This window comes from Schistocerca americana, chromosome 7 (assembly GCF_021461395.2).
Source record: "Schistocerca americana isolate TAMUIC-IGC-003095 chromosome 7, iqSchAmer2.1, whole genome shotgun sequence".
Lineage (NCBI taxonomy): Eukaryota > Metazoa > Arthropoda > Insecta > Orthoptera > Acrididae > Schistocerca > Schistocerca americana.
The window spans coordinates 377,972,604-377,989,318 of NC_060125.1; the positions used below are offsets into that span (position 1 = coordinate 377,972,604).

At 39.7% G+C, this 16,715-nt stretch overlaps 1 protein-coding gene across 1 annotated transcript in view; it reads left to right on the forward strand.

Annotated features, from left to right (window-relative positions):
- The window catches only part of LOC124622956 (odorant receptor Or2-like), a 66,202-nt gene that overhangs the window by 28,336 nt on the left and 21,151 nt on the right, over positions 1 to 16,715 (forward strand). Inside the window, exon 5 of the mRNA XM_047148747.1 lies at positions 12,078 to 12,233. Coding sequence (XP_047004703.1) covers positions 12,078 to 12,233 — 156 coding nt within the window. The remainder of the gene's footprint in view (positions 1 to 12,077; positions 12,234 to 16,715) is intronic.

A 16,715-nucleotide genomic window follows, 5' to 3' on the forward strand; every position in this document is an offset into this window, starting at 1 on the left:
TATGTATGCACGACTCTTCTTTGTGAACGATTTCTTGAACGTGAAATTTAAGACTTCCGCTTTCGTTTTGTCATCTTCAACTGCCACGTCAGACCGGTCAACAAGAGACTGAATGGAAGCCTTAGATCCGCTTAGCGATTTTACATACAACCAGAATTTTCTCCGATTCTCTCGCACATCGTTTGCTAAGACATGACGGTAGTATTTGTTTCATTTTTCGCGCATAGATATTTTCACAGACGCACGAAGCCCCACTAACCTGCGCTTGTCGTTCTTTGTGCGTTGTCTTTTGACCCGTTAGTGCAACAGCCTCTGCTTTGTTAAACCATGGTGGTTCTTTTACATCCCTTATCCGCTTACTAGGCACGTAACTTTCCAGACAACGATTTACAATCTGCTTAAACTTAGCCCATAATTCCTCTACGTTCATCTTACTGGAACTAAATGATATCAGTTCACTGTTCAAATGAGATGCTGACAACTGCTTATCTGCTATATCTAGCACAAACACTCTCCGATCCTTCTCGACTGATTTATTAACGTTCGTAACCATAGTTGCTACAACGACATCATGATCACTAATCCTCGTTTCTGTACTGGCACTGTCGATAAGGTCGGGCCTATTCGTAGCTACAAGGTCTAAGATATTTCCATTGCCTGTGGGCTGCCGAGCTAGCTTCTCAAGACACTTTTCAGAAAACGTGTTACTTCTTGATATAGTGTTTTAATTACTATTCTATCATTAGTTTCAAATCCTACTTCATTGCATGTGTGTTCAAGGCTGATACTGCATGACAGATCCACCATATTTTGTTACAAACGTCTTAAAATACTGCAGTTATATGGCTTATTACTTAGTATCATATGGCACTAGATGACGTACTAGATACATATAAATGAATTAAGTAGTTAATGTTCAATTTGACAACCATTTCAATGCCCTCGGTGTTACTGCTTGTGTGTCTTTCAAACATCCTCTGAAAGCACGGTGCGGGCTGTTCTACACAATATATCTTGCTGTTTATTCATTCGCATCAATTCATACGCAGCACCTTCACAAAAATCCCAAGACGTGGCCAAATCTCTCTTGACCCTTTTGGATACGGTTAAGCCTCAACCTTTCGTGACGGGAAAAATCTAACATAGCAGTCTACTCTGTGGGTTTTGAATTTGGTAGGCCATTTGAGGTGGATGTTTATTTTTTTCCATCGCTCTGTCACATCGAGCCGCAGATGTGAGCCGTAGATGAACCCAAGGTGGCTTACTTGATGTCAGGCGTATTGCCGATGGATTCAGGAAAACACTGCTTGGAAATTAGTTCTCATGCGACTCTTTCTTCTTAGGAATTTGCACCATGGCAGTTTTCTTATGAGATCGGAAGGAGCAATTGTGAACAGAACATGAAACCACCGGTTTAGTGTAGATATGTCAGTACCATTAATGTTCATCATTGGCCTCAGTAAGACAAGATCCATGCTAACTGTAAGTGTGATGTTTTCCCGTGGGGGATCACAATGATCAGCAGATGAGTACACGAAATGCGGCATTGTGCAGCGTATTTATATTTACTTCCTACTTTGAACCAAGTTTCTTTTACATTTCTGTGCAGTGCCTTTTAAATTACTGAGCTGGACCAGAGGAGACTGCTATATTTCTACATCTACATTTACATCTACGTGGGTACTCCGAAAATTACAATTAACTGCCTAGCAGAGGGTTCATCGAACCACTTCCACAATAATTCTCTATTATTCCAATCTCTATCAGCGTGAGGAAAAAACGAACACCTACATCTTTCCGTGCGAGCTCCCAATCCCTTATTTCATTATAATTATCGTTTCTTTCTATGTAGGTCAGGGTCAACAAAATATTTTCGCTTTTGGAGGAGATAGTTGGTGATTGGAATTTCGTGAGAAGATTCCGCCGCAATGAAAAAGTATTTGTTTCAATGATGTCCACCCCACAATCTGTATCATGTCAGTGAAAGTCTCTCCTCTATTTCGCGAAAATGCAAAACGTGCTGTCCTTCTTTGAACTTTCTCCATGTACTCCGTTAATCCAATCTGGTAAGGACTGCACACAGCGCAGCAGTATTCTAAAAGTGGACGGACAAGAGTAGCGCAGGCAGTCTCCTTAGGAGATCTGTTACATTTCTTAAGTGTCCTCCCAAAAAACCCAGTCTTTGGTTTGTCTTTCCCACAACATTTTCAGTGTGTTCTTTCCATTTTAAGTTCTTTCTGATTGTAATTTCTAGGTGTTTAGCTGAATTTTGTGATTTGACTGATTTATCGTGTAACCTAAGTTTTACGGATTCCTTTTAGCACTCATGTCCATGTCCTCACAGTTTTCATTATTTAGGGTCAATTGCCCATTATCGCACCATACAGATATCTTTTCTAAATTGTTTTGCAATTTGTGACTTTACTAGTCGGTAAACGACAACATAATCGGCCAACAACCTAACATGGCGGTCAGATTGTCTCCTAAATTGATTGTATAGACAGCGAACTGCAGAGGGCCTACAACAACACCGTGTTGAAAGCCAAAAATCACTTCTGTTTTACTCGATGACTTTCTATCAATCACTACGAATACCTTTCTGACAGGAACTCACGAATCCAGTCACAGAACTGAGACGTTATTCCATAAGCATGCAACTTCACTGCAAGCTGCTTGTGTGGCACAGTGAGAAAAGCCTTCTGGAAATCCATAAATACGGAATCAATTTGAAATCCCTTTTCAAAAGCACTCAGCACTACTTTTTGGATAGTTTTGGCAAACGTACACCCCCGTCAAGTAATACTTACAATTTCCTATGTTCCTCTTTATTATGGAGATATAACGCTGTGACATTTGTTTTATTTGGGTTTAGCTGGAACCATCACCTACAGAAACAATAATTCGATACTGCACGGTCATTTCAAAGTGTACTCACAATGCTTTACATCTTCGTTGTAACATTTCAATGCTAGTTGCTGGCATATTGTGGAGATACATAAACTATATTGAATGGGAGCCAGGAATGTTCCCTGAGGGAGGTTTCTCCATCTGATAGCTTTTACGTCCAAAAAAATGAAAATTATGGTCAAGAAAGCATGTTCTTGAGTAAACGTGCTAATTTACAAGGTCGAACAACACCAACAAACTTGAGTGTCAAGCCTTCTCTCCATACTGTTCCGTAAGTTGGTAGCAGATCCACGAAATCTGCAACCAAATTCCGGCCTCTCTGAAATACACTTTCAACCAAGTTTCAAGCGTTAGTACATGATCGTAGTAACTCCGATTATTTGGCCAATGAGTTCTTGGACGAGAGCGAGAGTCAGCCTCTCTAATTATAGATTCATCATGCTAAGTGGAGAGTTGATAAATAATCAGCAACATCTGTCCCTTCTTTATTCTGTGAGGCTTTGGGATTTCAGTGTGTTCACTTTGAGTTCTTGCCGGCGGAAATACTGTGCCAAAAAGTCAACATCATCCGACTGCAAACCTGAAACCTCATAGACTATTTAGTACGCCGGGAAAACTTCAAGAATCAGTTCCTTCTTTGTGTGATTTTAAGACTGCCATACTTTAGCTTCGTTAAACATCTTAGGTAGTTTTCCGGTTTGAATTATTTCATTGAAGAATAATAGGAGTAATTGTTTCGTGTGAAAACCTATAGTTCCTTCTTTGTGTGATTTTAAGACTGCCATACTTTAGCTTCGTTAAACATCTTAGGTAGTTTTCCGGTTTGAATTATTTCATTGTAGAATAATAGGAGTAATTGTTTCGTGTGAAAACCTATAGTTTTAGCGAACTCTAAATACATTCCATGAAATACAGCAGATTCTTTAATCTTCAGAAAATTGAAGGATGTGTTGAGTTCATGTATGTCAAAGTTACGCGCATATTGAGGATGAGTGTCCAAATAGCTACAGCTGTTTCTTATGAGCCTTATCCAAATCAGTTTTTGAAATTATATTATTAGTCTGTGAGAAACTGAATTACCATTTACGTGAGCATTTCTTGTTGGTGAGGTGGATCTGTTTCGTGAATACTTTTGTTGTACCGTAATTGGCTTTACGCCTGGAATGCGCGAAATTCAGTCCAGCTGAGGTATTGTTTAATTTAAGTATTCTTTTTTGATGGAGAACCTTTAATATATGATGTTACAAGCTCTCAGGGATGATGGACAAGGACAAATGTATGAATTTGAAGTAAGGAAACCCGGCCCGGAGACGACCGAGTCTAAAGCTATATGCGAAAAACGTTCTGATACCTATAGCAGTGGAATACATGTACCGGCGCTGTTGTTGCCAAGAATGTAGAAAATGCAACTGTATGGACCAAACAAGAAAACAAATTTAAATATGGGGTCCAAAATGCACACCTTAAGAGGTAAGAGCACTTCTCCAGTAACAGAGATGTGCTTCACGTCAGCGATGAGGAACAAGTGCTCATAGGCCTTAAGGTATGCATGTTAGAGCCCTTGTTGACTGCTCACTTTTTTCGTCTTTTGGTCCGTTCTACTTCTAACAGTTTCCTACTCTACAATCTTGGCAAAAATAGTAACGGTACTTGTGTTGCACTGTCAGAGCTATCGGAACGATTTTCGCTTATAACCTTGGGTTCCTTGCCTCAAATTGATATATTTACCCTGCTTCATCATACCTGACAGTTTGTAACATCATCATGGAAGCACGCTGTACATGCAGCTATTACTTGAACTCGTGGGTAAGTACACACCTCAAAGTCCATGTGTCAGGAAATTTTTGGCATTGGATTTTAGAATACTCAGAAATAACACACATTTGGCCGGGACTGGAGAGATATACTGGACTATGTCACCAATTCCCAACGTTGAAAGTACCATAGATGTTGCGAGACTGAGCTAACAAACTGAATTTTCATACCATACTGGATAATGTTGTCGGTTGTCTGGGAATGACATGACAACAGTGGCGTAGCGTGGATATCTACCATCCAGTGCGAATCCCAAATTTGCCGCCGCCATGTGTTTTCAACCAAGCAAAAAATAACAGAGACCTTGAACAATGCATAGCGTTATTTTGTTGACACTTATCATTAGACGAGAGCAACGATGCCATTTACTTCCCCTGCATTTCTCTTCTGTGCTTTCTGCTATGTTGAAAGAAATCGTTTTATAAGACTATTTATATGACCTGTTAGTATGAGTTGTCCGTAACACCAAAGGAAAACTTCATAAATCTAAGACAGTTTCAAGAAGGAAAAGACATACATTCATTCACTGCGAAGTAAATAATTTGTAGCATATAATTTTTGAGCCTACAGGGAATGGCTTTTCTTAGCAATAACTTATGCTACTTTCATTTAGGTTTGGGGAGTACTTTTACATGTATTTAGCCTATTATTCCTCATCAGTGGGAGCTCACTAGGCATTTCCGCGGCCCGTTATACGATTTGCATACTGTCTGCATACGGGCATGGGGTCGGCTTAGAGTTAGCCGACGGGATGAATTCAGTTAAACTGGGCTTTGTTGGGTTCATGAGAATTCCACCACTCACAAGAGCTTATCTCGAGGTGAAAACTTGTCGTAAAGTTGGGATAAAGATAATGGTAACGAGTACTTATGCCAGGAAGCGACATCAAGGACGACAGTGCTAGTAGCAGAGAGGACAGTGTCAACAGCATAAGAGAGACAGGAGCTAATGGGAATGCTTGTACGTGGGTGGAAGACAGTCACTCTGCTACCACAGCACTTCGCTAAAACGTTTAACTCAAATTGAATGTCCCCCAGACTACAGATCTATATATCCTAATAAGCAACCCCTGAGAAGTCTAGAGCACAGGTAGACATATCGCTGGGTATGGGGAACAGGTGGAAGACTTAGACTTTTTGGCAGCCCTGAGTTTCGAGGTTCAGTTCTTATATATTTGCTTAAGCATGTCCGTTATCTTCTGGTGGCAGGAATGTGTTAGACTGTACAGCTCATATTTGGAGAAGGCTTTTGATTCAGAGAATGGACTTGTGTATAGCTTCGACTAAAAACCGTGGCATTCGTGTGCCGAATTATAGCGAGTATTTCTAGAACCGTCGATAAAAATTTAGTTTAGGTATCCTTTAGCGACCGTAATGTGGTTAAGATTACTTTGTGTAACGAAATAAAGAATGTTTCGCGCCACCTGGAGCAGAGGGACGAGGGCCGAGGACCTTCTCCATTATCAGACCGACAATAGCAGTGTTAACAGGACTGGACGTATATGTTGTTTTTTTGACGCACTATCGCGTTTAGAATGACCCACTATATCGCACGACGTAAACCTCATAGTAAAAGTTTGGGGCCTTTTTAAACAGTACGTAGCAATCAACGATTCTGCAAGTTGTTAGGCCTACGACGTCTAATATCAATGGGTGGCTTTAGCTGGATGAGAATACCAAAAAAAAAAACTTGTAGATTTTACCTAGGCTGAAGCTACAGGCGGTGTTACACGATGGTAGCGTGATGTCTTCTAGGTGATGACTAATTGTTTGACTCACTGGTGCAAAGTTAAATGACGTACGCAAACAAAGATTAGTTTCAATAATTAGACACTATTTGAATGTACGACAAAAACACCACTGATCGCATATAACTTATTTTTCTTTGCAAGATTTGAAATTGCTACTTGGATTCCTGAAAGAGCAGCAAACAGACAACATATGTAATTTTCTTGTTTGCTGTTCAACAGCGTGTTGTTTCAAAGTCGATGATGTACATTATTTCTTTGTTGAATGTGTACGTGGCCAGCATTTACTCTTCTAAATGAGACATAGTCCGATAGTTAGTAAGTTTATCGCAAAGTTTATGGTATATATATTAAGATTTTTGTAATGCCTTTTCAGAACGCTGAAGGAAACGGTGTGCTGAAATGTACAATGTACCTGCCGACACCTGCGTTTCAAATTTTCATCTACTGCTGGTGCGGACACGAGATAATGGAGGAGGTAAGATTGTCTTACTAATCGTAGATAGTCGTAGATGAAAAAAGAGCGAAGTTAGGGATGGACATAGGAGAACGTGTGCACCCACCCACTATTAAAGTAGGAACATATGCAGGGCAATAGTAATGCAATAATGAAACAAGTTTCCATATCACACTACTAAGGCGCAGTTGTCTTGTAATTGAAACCGTGCGGCTCTCTAATTCGAAACCCAGCGCATTGTCCCAATATTTTCCTCTGTAATTTAGAAGATGCCGCAGAAGTAAGTTTGGAATTCATAACTGGCGGGGAAAACTTTAACTAGCGTAGTGTTAAAATATACTTTCACAACTGGAATAAAATGATAAAAACTTATTTCTGTTAGCAAATATGAAACATTCAGCTCGAGACATACAAAGCTTAAAACGATATAGGTGTCGTATGCTACGAGTTTGCTGCACTTTCACATCGTAAGATGGCCCCTACAGTTTTGAGCATCAAGAGAAAAAATTGTTCCTTGGGCAGTATAGTAATTGTAATAGTTGCATAAATTACTTGTACCCCTTTGGCTACAAATTGCTTGTTATTGTTAAATACAGGTCTTAACCTATGAAAGAAATTCCAGAGATGGTACATCTGTAGCACAGCATTGTACGGAAACGAATCTGGTGAGATTAGTGGAAAAAAAAGTCGATTTGCAGATGTTCTGTTTCAGAGGGATATTGGAAATGATAAGAAATGAGGTTGTTAACTGCAGAATCGTCAGGGAAAACGATATGCAGTATGTGGTAAACGCTAACCACAAGAAGAGATTGTATGATTTTCAGTGTTTTAAGGCACCTGTTAGTAACTTACACAGTATTACAGTGAGCTGCGACGGTTGAAAATTGAAGGAGAAAACAGAGAATATATGGAACAGAGGATATAAGGTGGTGGGGGAGCTGTTTCTTTGAGATAAAGGAATTTGCGCAGAAGAGTAAATCGTGACGGGCGATACTAGATCAGTCAAAAGACTGGCAATGAAAGCTCGTCTAGTATCTTGAAAAAACATTATGTCGGTGATGCATGTGAAAATCTCCTGAAGAACGGTGCGTGTATCTGTTGCACCGTTTGACAGTACATGATGTATGTCATCTGCTCAGTGCTAAGTGTTTCGAATGATAACCGCCTTAGATAACGCTTCTCGACTACGGATACTCTATTTCACAGTTGAATATATTTTTTATTTTTCAAGTTAAATTTCAATCATCAACTAGAATGCCTGAGTAGGAGTCAGCTCGGTACAGGGTTGAAACTATTCTGTTTTGGGAAACCATTAGTTACGACACATCACGACGCATTACCAGCAGTAATTTCAACCCAGGACGATTTGAGAAACGTCCTGATAATTCGAACTTGCATAAGACGCACGTCTAGTATTCGTACGCTTGAACTTAAACCTCGGACATAACCAGGTCAACTTCGTGATCTTTAGATGGTCTGTTCACTTCCTACGTGGGTTACCTTGGCTCTATGTATGCATAACTAAATCTCTAAGTTTTTCTCCTTTTCCATTTGAGGCATGCGTCTGTGGAACAAATTATAGTAACTTACATTTGATACAGGAACAACGCTGATCTAAATAGTAGACTAAAGCTTTCCCTACTATCATTCGCGATGCTTCCCTTTCGGCGATCCCAAATGTCGCCTTCTGTCTGAAAGCGAATCAGTATTCCTGTCACACTCTCTCAGTTTCTTTCAAGCTTGTGTCTCTTATACTTCGTTCCTCTCCTCTGCTCTTTCCTTTATTATTTCTTCTGATCACTATCATCCATTAAGATTTTCTCTTTCGTGGAAGTTCTATCCGAAATTAGATTCCTTCGGTACCTTCACCATACTTCTCTGCGTATCGTTACATACAATAGGCATGAATGTTATATCCTGAAAAAGATATTTATCACAATGTTAATGACTAACGTCAACTGTTTTAATTAGTTCGTCACTAGTTGAAGACTAGTTTTGTGAAACTCTCAATGCTAGTCTGTCCTGCGTGAACCTTTTTATCTCCTCAAATCTACAGCAACCAGTATTCATCCATCCTATTTTACCATACTCAAGCCTCTGTCAATCCCCAGGATGCTTTCTGTCAACCTATCCCTTCTCTTTGCCGAGTTGTGTCATAGTTATTTATTGTCACAGATTTTTACCATTATCTGATATACCCATCTAATCGTCAGCCACCGTCTGCAACACCCCATATCAAAAGCTTCTTTTCTATAGTAGCTGGCGGTTTTTATTGCTTAAGTTTCACTCCTGCGTTATTGTATGCTTTAATACTTACAAAATTGTTTTGCAACAGTTAAATTGATATTCGAGGTTACGGTATTCATCCGCTACTCTTGTTATTGCCGGTCTGCATTTCACGTCTTCTTAAGGTCTACCGCCGTCAATTATGTTGCTGCTCAAATGGCAAAACTCGTCTACTACTTTGAACGACTTGTTATCAAATCTAATTTCCCTGCACAAGCTGTCATAAGTTGATTATGTTTCATTTTTTTTATGTTCACCTTATAATTTGTCTTCAGTACATTGTTCTTTTGATTCCACTGATCTACCAAATTCTTTGCCGACTCTGACAGAATTACAAAGTGGTTTCCAAATCTTCTTTTTCTCTCTCAGTGAATTATGATTATTTCCCCAAATCCTTTCCTGTATAGCTTGCTCCATGCCCAGAATTAATAACATGGCGAATCAGTCACGACCCTGTCCCTGTCTGTTCTCAGTTAGTTCTGTTGCCTTATCATACTTCAACTTTTATGGCAGCAATCTGCATCTGGAGCAATTTGAGATAATCCCCCGCTTCTTATAATTAATCCGTGATAGGTTGACAATTTGAAATTGCGTTTTCCAGTGAACGTTATCAAAAACTTTCTGTAAACGTATAAATTTTGTACAGGCGTCTGTAACTTATTATTATTATTCATTAGTTTGGTCTACTAAGGACCATATGGACAAACTTATGTATTCTTTCTTTTCTCCTTCCTTTCTTTCCCTATGTTTTTCTCTTCTTCCTTCTGTCTATATTGTACCTGTCTGTTTCTTTGTTTTCTCCTGGAAGCCATTGAAACTTTTTACTTTTGCTCTGAACCTTTCTCTTGCTCCTATTTCTTCCTCCATTATTTCCATTTCTCTCAGGTCTGCTTTAACTTATTTTAGCCACGTCATTGATGTTTTGGAATTTCTCTCAAAGAAATCTTTTTGTTATCCTGTTTTCATCGAGATTTTTTAGATGTTAATAGAACGTACCTCTTCTCTACCTCATCGTGTCTCATATTCACTGTATTTTTTTTATAAACTTCTTTATTACTTCTTAATTTCCATTTCAAATTCAGGTATTTTGGTCCCAATAATGGCCTGATTGTTTTTCTTTCATTCTTTAATGCTTCATCTGATTGTCTGGCTGGGTTTAACGAAAGGCATTTTGATGCACAAAGGCATTCTGACAGTAATGTAGTATCGAAGTTTTCATTTGTGTAAGTAGATTTCTTGCTCTAGAGAGTTTTTGTTAGTTGAAAAGCCACCTCCATTTTCCTTGCCCTTGCTAGGGTAGGTTCTTTGTCTATTTGGTTGTATTATTTCGCCTAGCTTTTTAAATTTTGTAGCCTTTTTCATTCTGCCATAATCAGTTTCCATATTTTTCGGCGCCTCTTTTTTCAAAAGATATATGTAGGTTGGCTTTTTAAGGTATCTCTTGTAGGAGATTTTACTTCATTGTTTCATCTGTTATAAATTCAGCAAAGATGCCAAGAACATCTGCAAAAATCAGACAATTCACTTTTCCCCCAGTTGTGATTCTTCTAATTCCTTCTTCTTCTATTCTTTTCTCCATTCCCTGATTACTTTTTCTAGCACACAATAGAACAACAGTGGAGACAGACCATCTCCCTGCCATACGCCAGTTTTGATCTCAGAAGCCTTGGAAGTTTTACCTAAAATTTTAATTTTGCGTTTTGTATTTGCCAATGTGTCTTTTATGATTGCCACCGATTTATTGTCAGCTCAAAACTCTTTTAAGGTGTTGAACAGTGTTACCCTGTCATTTGAAAAGTATGCATTTTTTAAAGTCTAAAAATTTTATATAAATGCTTTTAGATTTTATTATTATTATTATTATTGTTATTCTTTCCTCGTTGTGCCCAATTATCGCGCGTTTGAACTTGTTAGGTAGGTCTGACAGCTTCCTTCCCCTGTCCACTGTTCGCGGTGGTATTTTTACCTTTCTCTGAAAATTTGTGATCTGTGGCTATGATCCAAATTGCTTTGTATTCTCTTAGATAAATCTTGCGGCTTTCATTTCTCGCATGTCCTGCTTAATTTCCTCTATCCAAATGATTTTTACCTGCTTTGAATTTATTATTTTAAGTAGGCGTCCAGTCTGCAGGTGTAATATCAAACATTAAATTTTGAACATACTGCATTAGTATGCCTGTTGCTCTGCGTAAGTCTGTAGTTCTAATGTTAATCAGTATGCCATTTAAACTGATGGCAATATAAACTTTTTTGATAATTTTTTGCTCTTTCTTCTAGATTTAACTAATTTTTGACTGACTTGCTACAGACTTTCCTGGGGTCTGTAACGCTTGAAGCAAAGCTACTGTATTTTAATGCCAAAGTACCACTCGTTTATTCTATAGATTCAGTATTATTGGGCACGTTTTGTTGAGTCTGATCCAGATGATACACTGATTTCTCCGACATGCTTCAAAGAGGGCACATAACTATAAATTAGTCACATATTTCGTTTGTAGTGAGATACTTCTGATATTATGATGCAATTTTTCCATGATATGAACATTATTGTATGATATTTGGGCCCAGTGTTTGATGCTCTCTCATGTAGCTTCTCTTTGACATACTTGGTTTCTTCGCTAGTACTAGTGGAGATAACCAGATCGTCAGGAATCTTCATTATGCATATAATGAAGATTTTCCACGCGCGTTGTAACAACAGTTTTAAAGAAAATAAATAGCTTGTTGTAAGACATGGCCTGAAAATACTATGTGTGCCTTGCAAAATATGTGCATAAAAGAAATACAGAAGGAGAAGACAAAACTTAGTAGTAGAGTGTGGAGCTGGCATGTTTCAATTCGCCTGCATTTTTACACCTCCCTCAGGGCCTGTATGTTTCGCGGGCGGCCTACAGCAGCGGCTGGGTAGGCGCAAGTCAGCGCTTTACCAGAGCACTGCGGATCGTCATGTGCAGGGCGCAGCGACCGCTGCAGCTGACCGCCGGCAAACTCTACCCTGTCAACAGGCTCACCTTTGTCTCGGTAAGTACCTTGTGCTTTCGTATCTGCAAAATGCACGGGAACCACAAGCTAGCTAATTATTCAATACAATGCAGACTGTGTACCGGAAGTCGACTATACCGTAGAAAAGTACCTTTCGCGAACAGTGTGCGCTGCCATTGCACTTTCCGACTCGCCTCCGTACTTATCAAGTTGTTTCTTACGTTGCTGCATTCAGGCATTTTCGTGTGGACTATTTAGGCTGCAATGCAGGGTCTTGCGTAAAATAAAATGCTAATAGAATTACCGATCTGAGAGTTGTATGTAAACAGTATATCAACAGTTTCCGATGAGCAACAACTATGTGGGAGAAATGGGAGTATCTTTTAATTGCACTAACTTAGAAGCTTATTTGCAGATGACTCTATTCGTTCAGGAGCTATTGCCTCAAATTTACAAGATACTTTAACATCCATAGCGTCTGACAAGTAGTCTGCTTATTTGAGACACCACAGCAATGTCAAGAGACCAACGTGAGCGTTTCAGCAAAAACGTCTGTCCACGTTTAGTGTTGAAAGTGACGTTGTTGTAACTTCATTTCATTATCAACAGATGTGGTTACTGCCACTTCCGTACATTGACAACAGCCGACGAGGTGCCGTTATTGTGTCTGTGTATATACCAACAAACACTATCTGGAATGCATGCACATAGAATGCAAATGTTGAAAGAGCAGCAAATCCATTAACACAAATAATGAACTCTCATGTGAGCGTCATACAAACAGCAATAGCCTGTGATACTCTGGTTCAGAGACTAACAAGGTAACATCAGCTGCTTGACCTCACATTTAAAAGAGAAAAGGCACACTTGCAAGATATCAACCCCAGCAGTTAATACCGCGTGAAAGTTTGGATCATAATTCTGATAACACGCAGTTATAACTTTCTGAATGTATAGCACTTGACCTTTAAACGTACCGGTTGTTGGTCACCCACTCCGCCCCACTGCAGCCACCTGACGCCACAGTGGAAATAATACAGGTGGTCCTATCCTATTCACGGGATGCTGAAGTCGTCGGAAGAGGAAGGGGAGGCACGTTACCTTCACTGCAGTCTCTAACATATCTAGTCGGATACTGGGGGAACCGCTTCAATAATCTCAAAATTCTTCTTGACGGCGCTGGAAAAGGTTTTCCTTCATTCCATTTCTTTCAAAAGGCGGAAGCTCGGTTGATATACTCCTCTGTTACGTACAAGGACATAATGGCATCCGACGAGACTTCATCTTCACAGCAGACTTCATAATAATCTCCTTTATCTGTGTTACATCCGTGCCTTGTCGTACTAATGAAGATGGTCCACGAATGCGACTATGGTGAAAGGAAACCCGCGTTATCATGGCGTCGTCCTCAAGTAGCATCTAACGTTACTCCACTATGTTGCTCTAGATCTGGCACGTATTCATTTGTGACTGTGACTGCTGCAACGAAACTGACATGCATAAATAATAACACAAAGCAAACCCCATAGGCCTTTGTTTGCCTTGTAGAAAAGTTAGTCGAATAACCACGAGTAACGATGCTTTCAAGTCACGCCTTTCAGCAGTTCTGGTTGCGGTTTGGTAGTCATTCCGTACTGCTCCTGCAGATGTCTTATTAGTGGTTGTTCGTTCCCCGACATTATGAACATAATCCTCGATTGTACGGTATTTCGCGCTCGGGCATAAGGCGGGAGCGATGAGACGAAGAGAGTGACCAAAACTAACGCTCACAAAGTTTAAAAGCTATTAATACAGCCCGTCGCAACTGAGAGTATAAGAGCTATGGCCCAAATTTTCTCGCGGGATCGAATGCTGGGATTGATATGTTGCAAGCGCGCATCTTTTGGTCCTTAAAATACGAGATCAAGTTGTCGATGTTCCCGTGTAGATCAAAATCGGTGAACACTGCTGTTTTCTTCCCGCCTTCTACACTGTTCCGTGGTGACGTGTTGTCACTGGACTGCTAATCCCATTGAATCGTCGTCGGCGACAATGGCGGTTCCTTCGGGGACCAGATCGGTGTTCCTCCACAGACCAGCTGCGTCTAACTGGAGCTGCAAGTGCAGCTGCACATTAAGTCGCAAAGTGCAACTTATATCGTGATTTGTACACTTCGTTCCCGTTATGCTGCCTGTCACTGAAGGAGCCGCTCGAGTTGGCAGTGGATTCACTCCGCCTGGCGAGCAGGCTGACTCGTGCAACCAGCGTTGCTGTAGGGAAGGCTAGCGTTAAGGCGCGTTACACACGTGTGGCTGCTTGCCCCCATTCTAAGCAGAGGCACGCGTGTAGGCGCATGCCTCTTTCTCAGCTTGTGCACATCATTGATCGCATTCACACCGAGACACTTTGCTCGTGTTGAAGCGCTACTCTGGCAAAACGCAGACGGTCGCACGTCAGCTACACTGCAATCTTTCTCAAACAGTGTTACGCAAACTAATTGATGAAATAATTAGATTCTTCTATTATTGATGGGCATATATGTCAATTTCAAGAAGAACTATCTTTCCTTTAATGGTCGTAATTGTTGCGATATCTAGGGATTAAGTACGTCAGTACACGAAACGACAATATTTCGGAACGAAAAATAGGGGTCGCTACGAGTTTGCTATTGATGTATGTAAGAAATCACATTTCGTAAACAGTTCAAGGCATATAAATGAGTTTTAGTGAATGATAGCAAACAAAGAGGAGAGTGTTTGGGGAAGTCGTAAACACGCGAAACTTTCATCTATATCACATCAGAAATAACTACAGATTTTTTTTCAGTGCGGTATTATTTCCTTCAATTCGAATACGTGTATCGTGTTGTATAAAATTCATAAAATAAATGCTAATTAACACATATTTAGCCATAATTTTTATGAAAAAGGCACGTGTTCTTGTTTCTAATTACATATCACAAGCAAAATTCGTTTTACTTACAAATATAAATGCTTAATAATCACTATTATTTGAAATATTGTTAATAAAGATTTTTCAAATTAAAAAACATCATAAATTCATTAACAATCCTTTACAAAATTCCTATAAGTAAAAAGCTATCTTTGCAATGAAGTGTGCATGCAATAAATAATAGGAAACAAGAAAATGTGCATTTTTCGTAAGACTACATTATATATGTGTTAATTGGCTTATATTTAATAAATATTATGTTTATATGATGTAGGTATTCGAACTCACAGCAAAAATGAAATTTAAAAAAAGGAAAACGGTAGCAACATTCGAACCTGTGTTCCATTGATTAGGTATATGTAACACTCCATAGCTACCGAGTGAACTACGCTGTTTATCATACATAGGACTTCATTCTTTCCCTATTACACTTATTTGTCAGGAACTGTAGGCAATTATTCCTCTTAATTTTGTCTTTATAATCAGCAGAATGCTAATGTTGAACAAGTTCTACTTATTTCTCAATAGCCGAATCAGACATGGTGCTAACGGAAACGCGTGCGAGAATCTCATTCCTGCAACTATCAGTTACAGTCAAAGAAACCAATAAGCAGAGAGAACCGCGGCTGTCGCATGTGCCCCCTTTCACTCTTGCGCCTGCACATAATGGACCGTACGCACTCATCAAGGGAATGCGTGATTTGCACGGCTGCATGTGTTCCCTGGCCTCTACGTGCAACCTCCACAGCCGGGCGGGGTGGCCTCTCTTTTTGAGGCGCATTGCCACGATTCGCGCAGCTCCCCCTGTCGGAGATTCGAATCCTCCCTCGGGCATGAGCGCGTGTGCGTGTGTGTGTTGACCTTAACGTTAGTTTAAGTTAGATTAAGTAGTGTGTAAACCTAGGGAGCGATAACCTCAGCAGTTTGGTCCCAATTGACCTTTCAACCACCAACATCCACATGCGCCTAGTCGCACGGAAAGTCACACAGGTGTTAAGGCACCTTTACAGTGGACTTGCGACCACGAGACTTAACTCTCAAGATAGGTATTTAATGAAAACAAAGCGCCGATGATACTATAAGTAACCTGGGTAGTATCACATGTATTCTATCAACTATCCGAGAAAATCAGTCGCAACTTTTATTTTAAAGCTCTTTAGGAAAAGTTATGTATTTGAATAAATAAAATTTACTTGGTTATTGCCTTCTTTTTGTTACATAACATTTACCTAACAAACATGTTTGCTGATAGTCACAATATGTTATTTTTAAAACTGAAATACTGATTTCACAATATGCGACATGGTCGCGAGTGGAACAGGGAATCAGAAAGTGATGAATAAATGCCTTTATTTTATGTCTATGATCACCAACTTGTTTGTCCTCAGACTACCGTTTTCGGTTAGCAATGACCATCTTCGGACCTGCATGAAAACGTGGGAAAAACAGAAATACAAGTAGTGGATTATATACAGATGAAAACACCAACCAGAAAATAGAACCAAAAAACCACGAGCAAAATCCATTCCTATGAAATTTCGCTGCAAAATGTGACAGAAAATAGAAAAATGTTTTGGAAAACCTAATGTT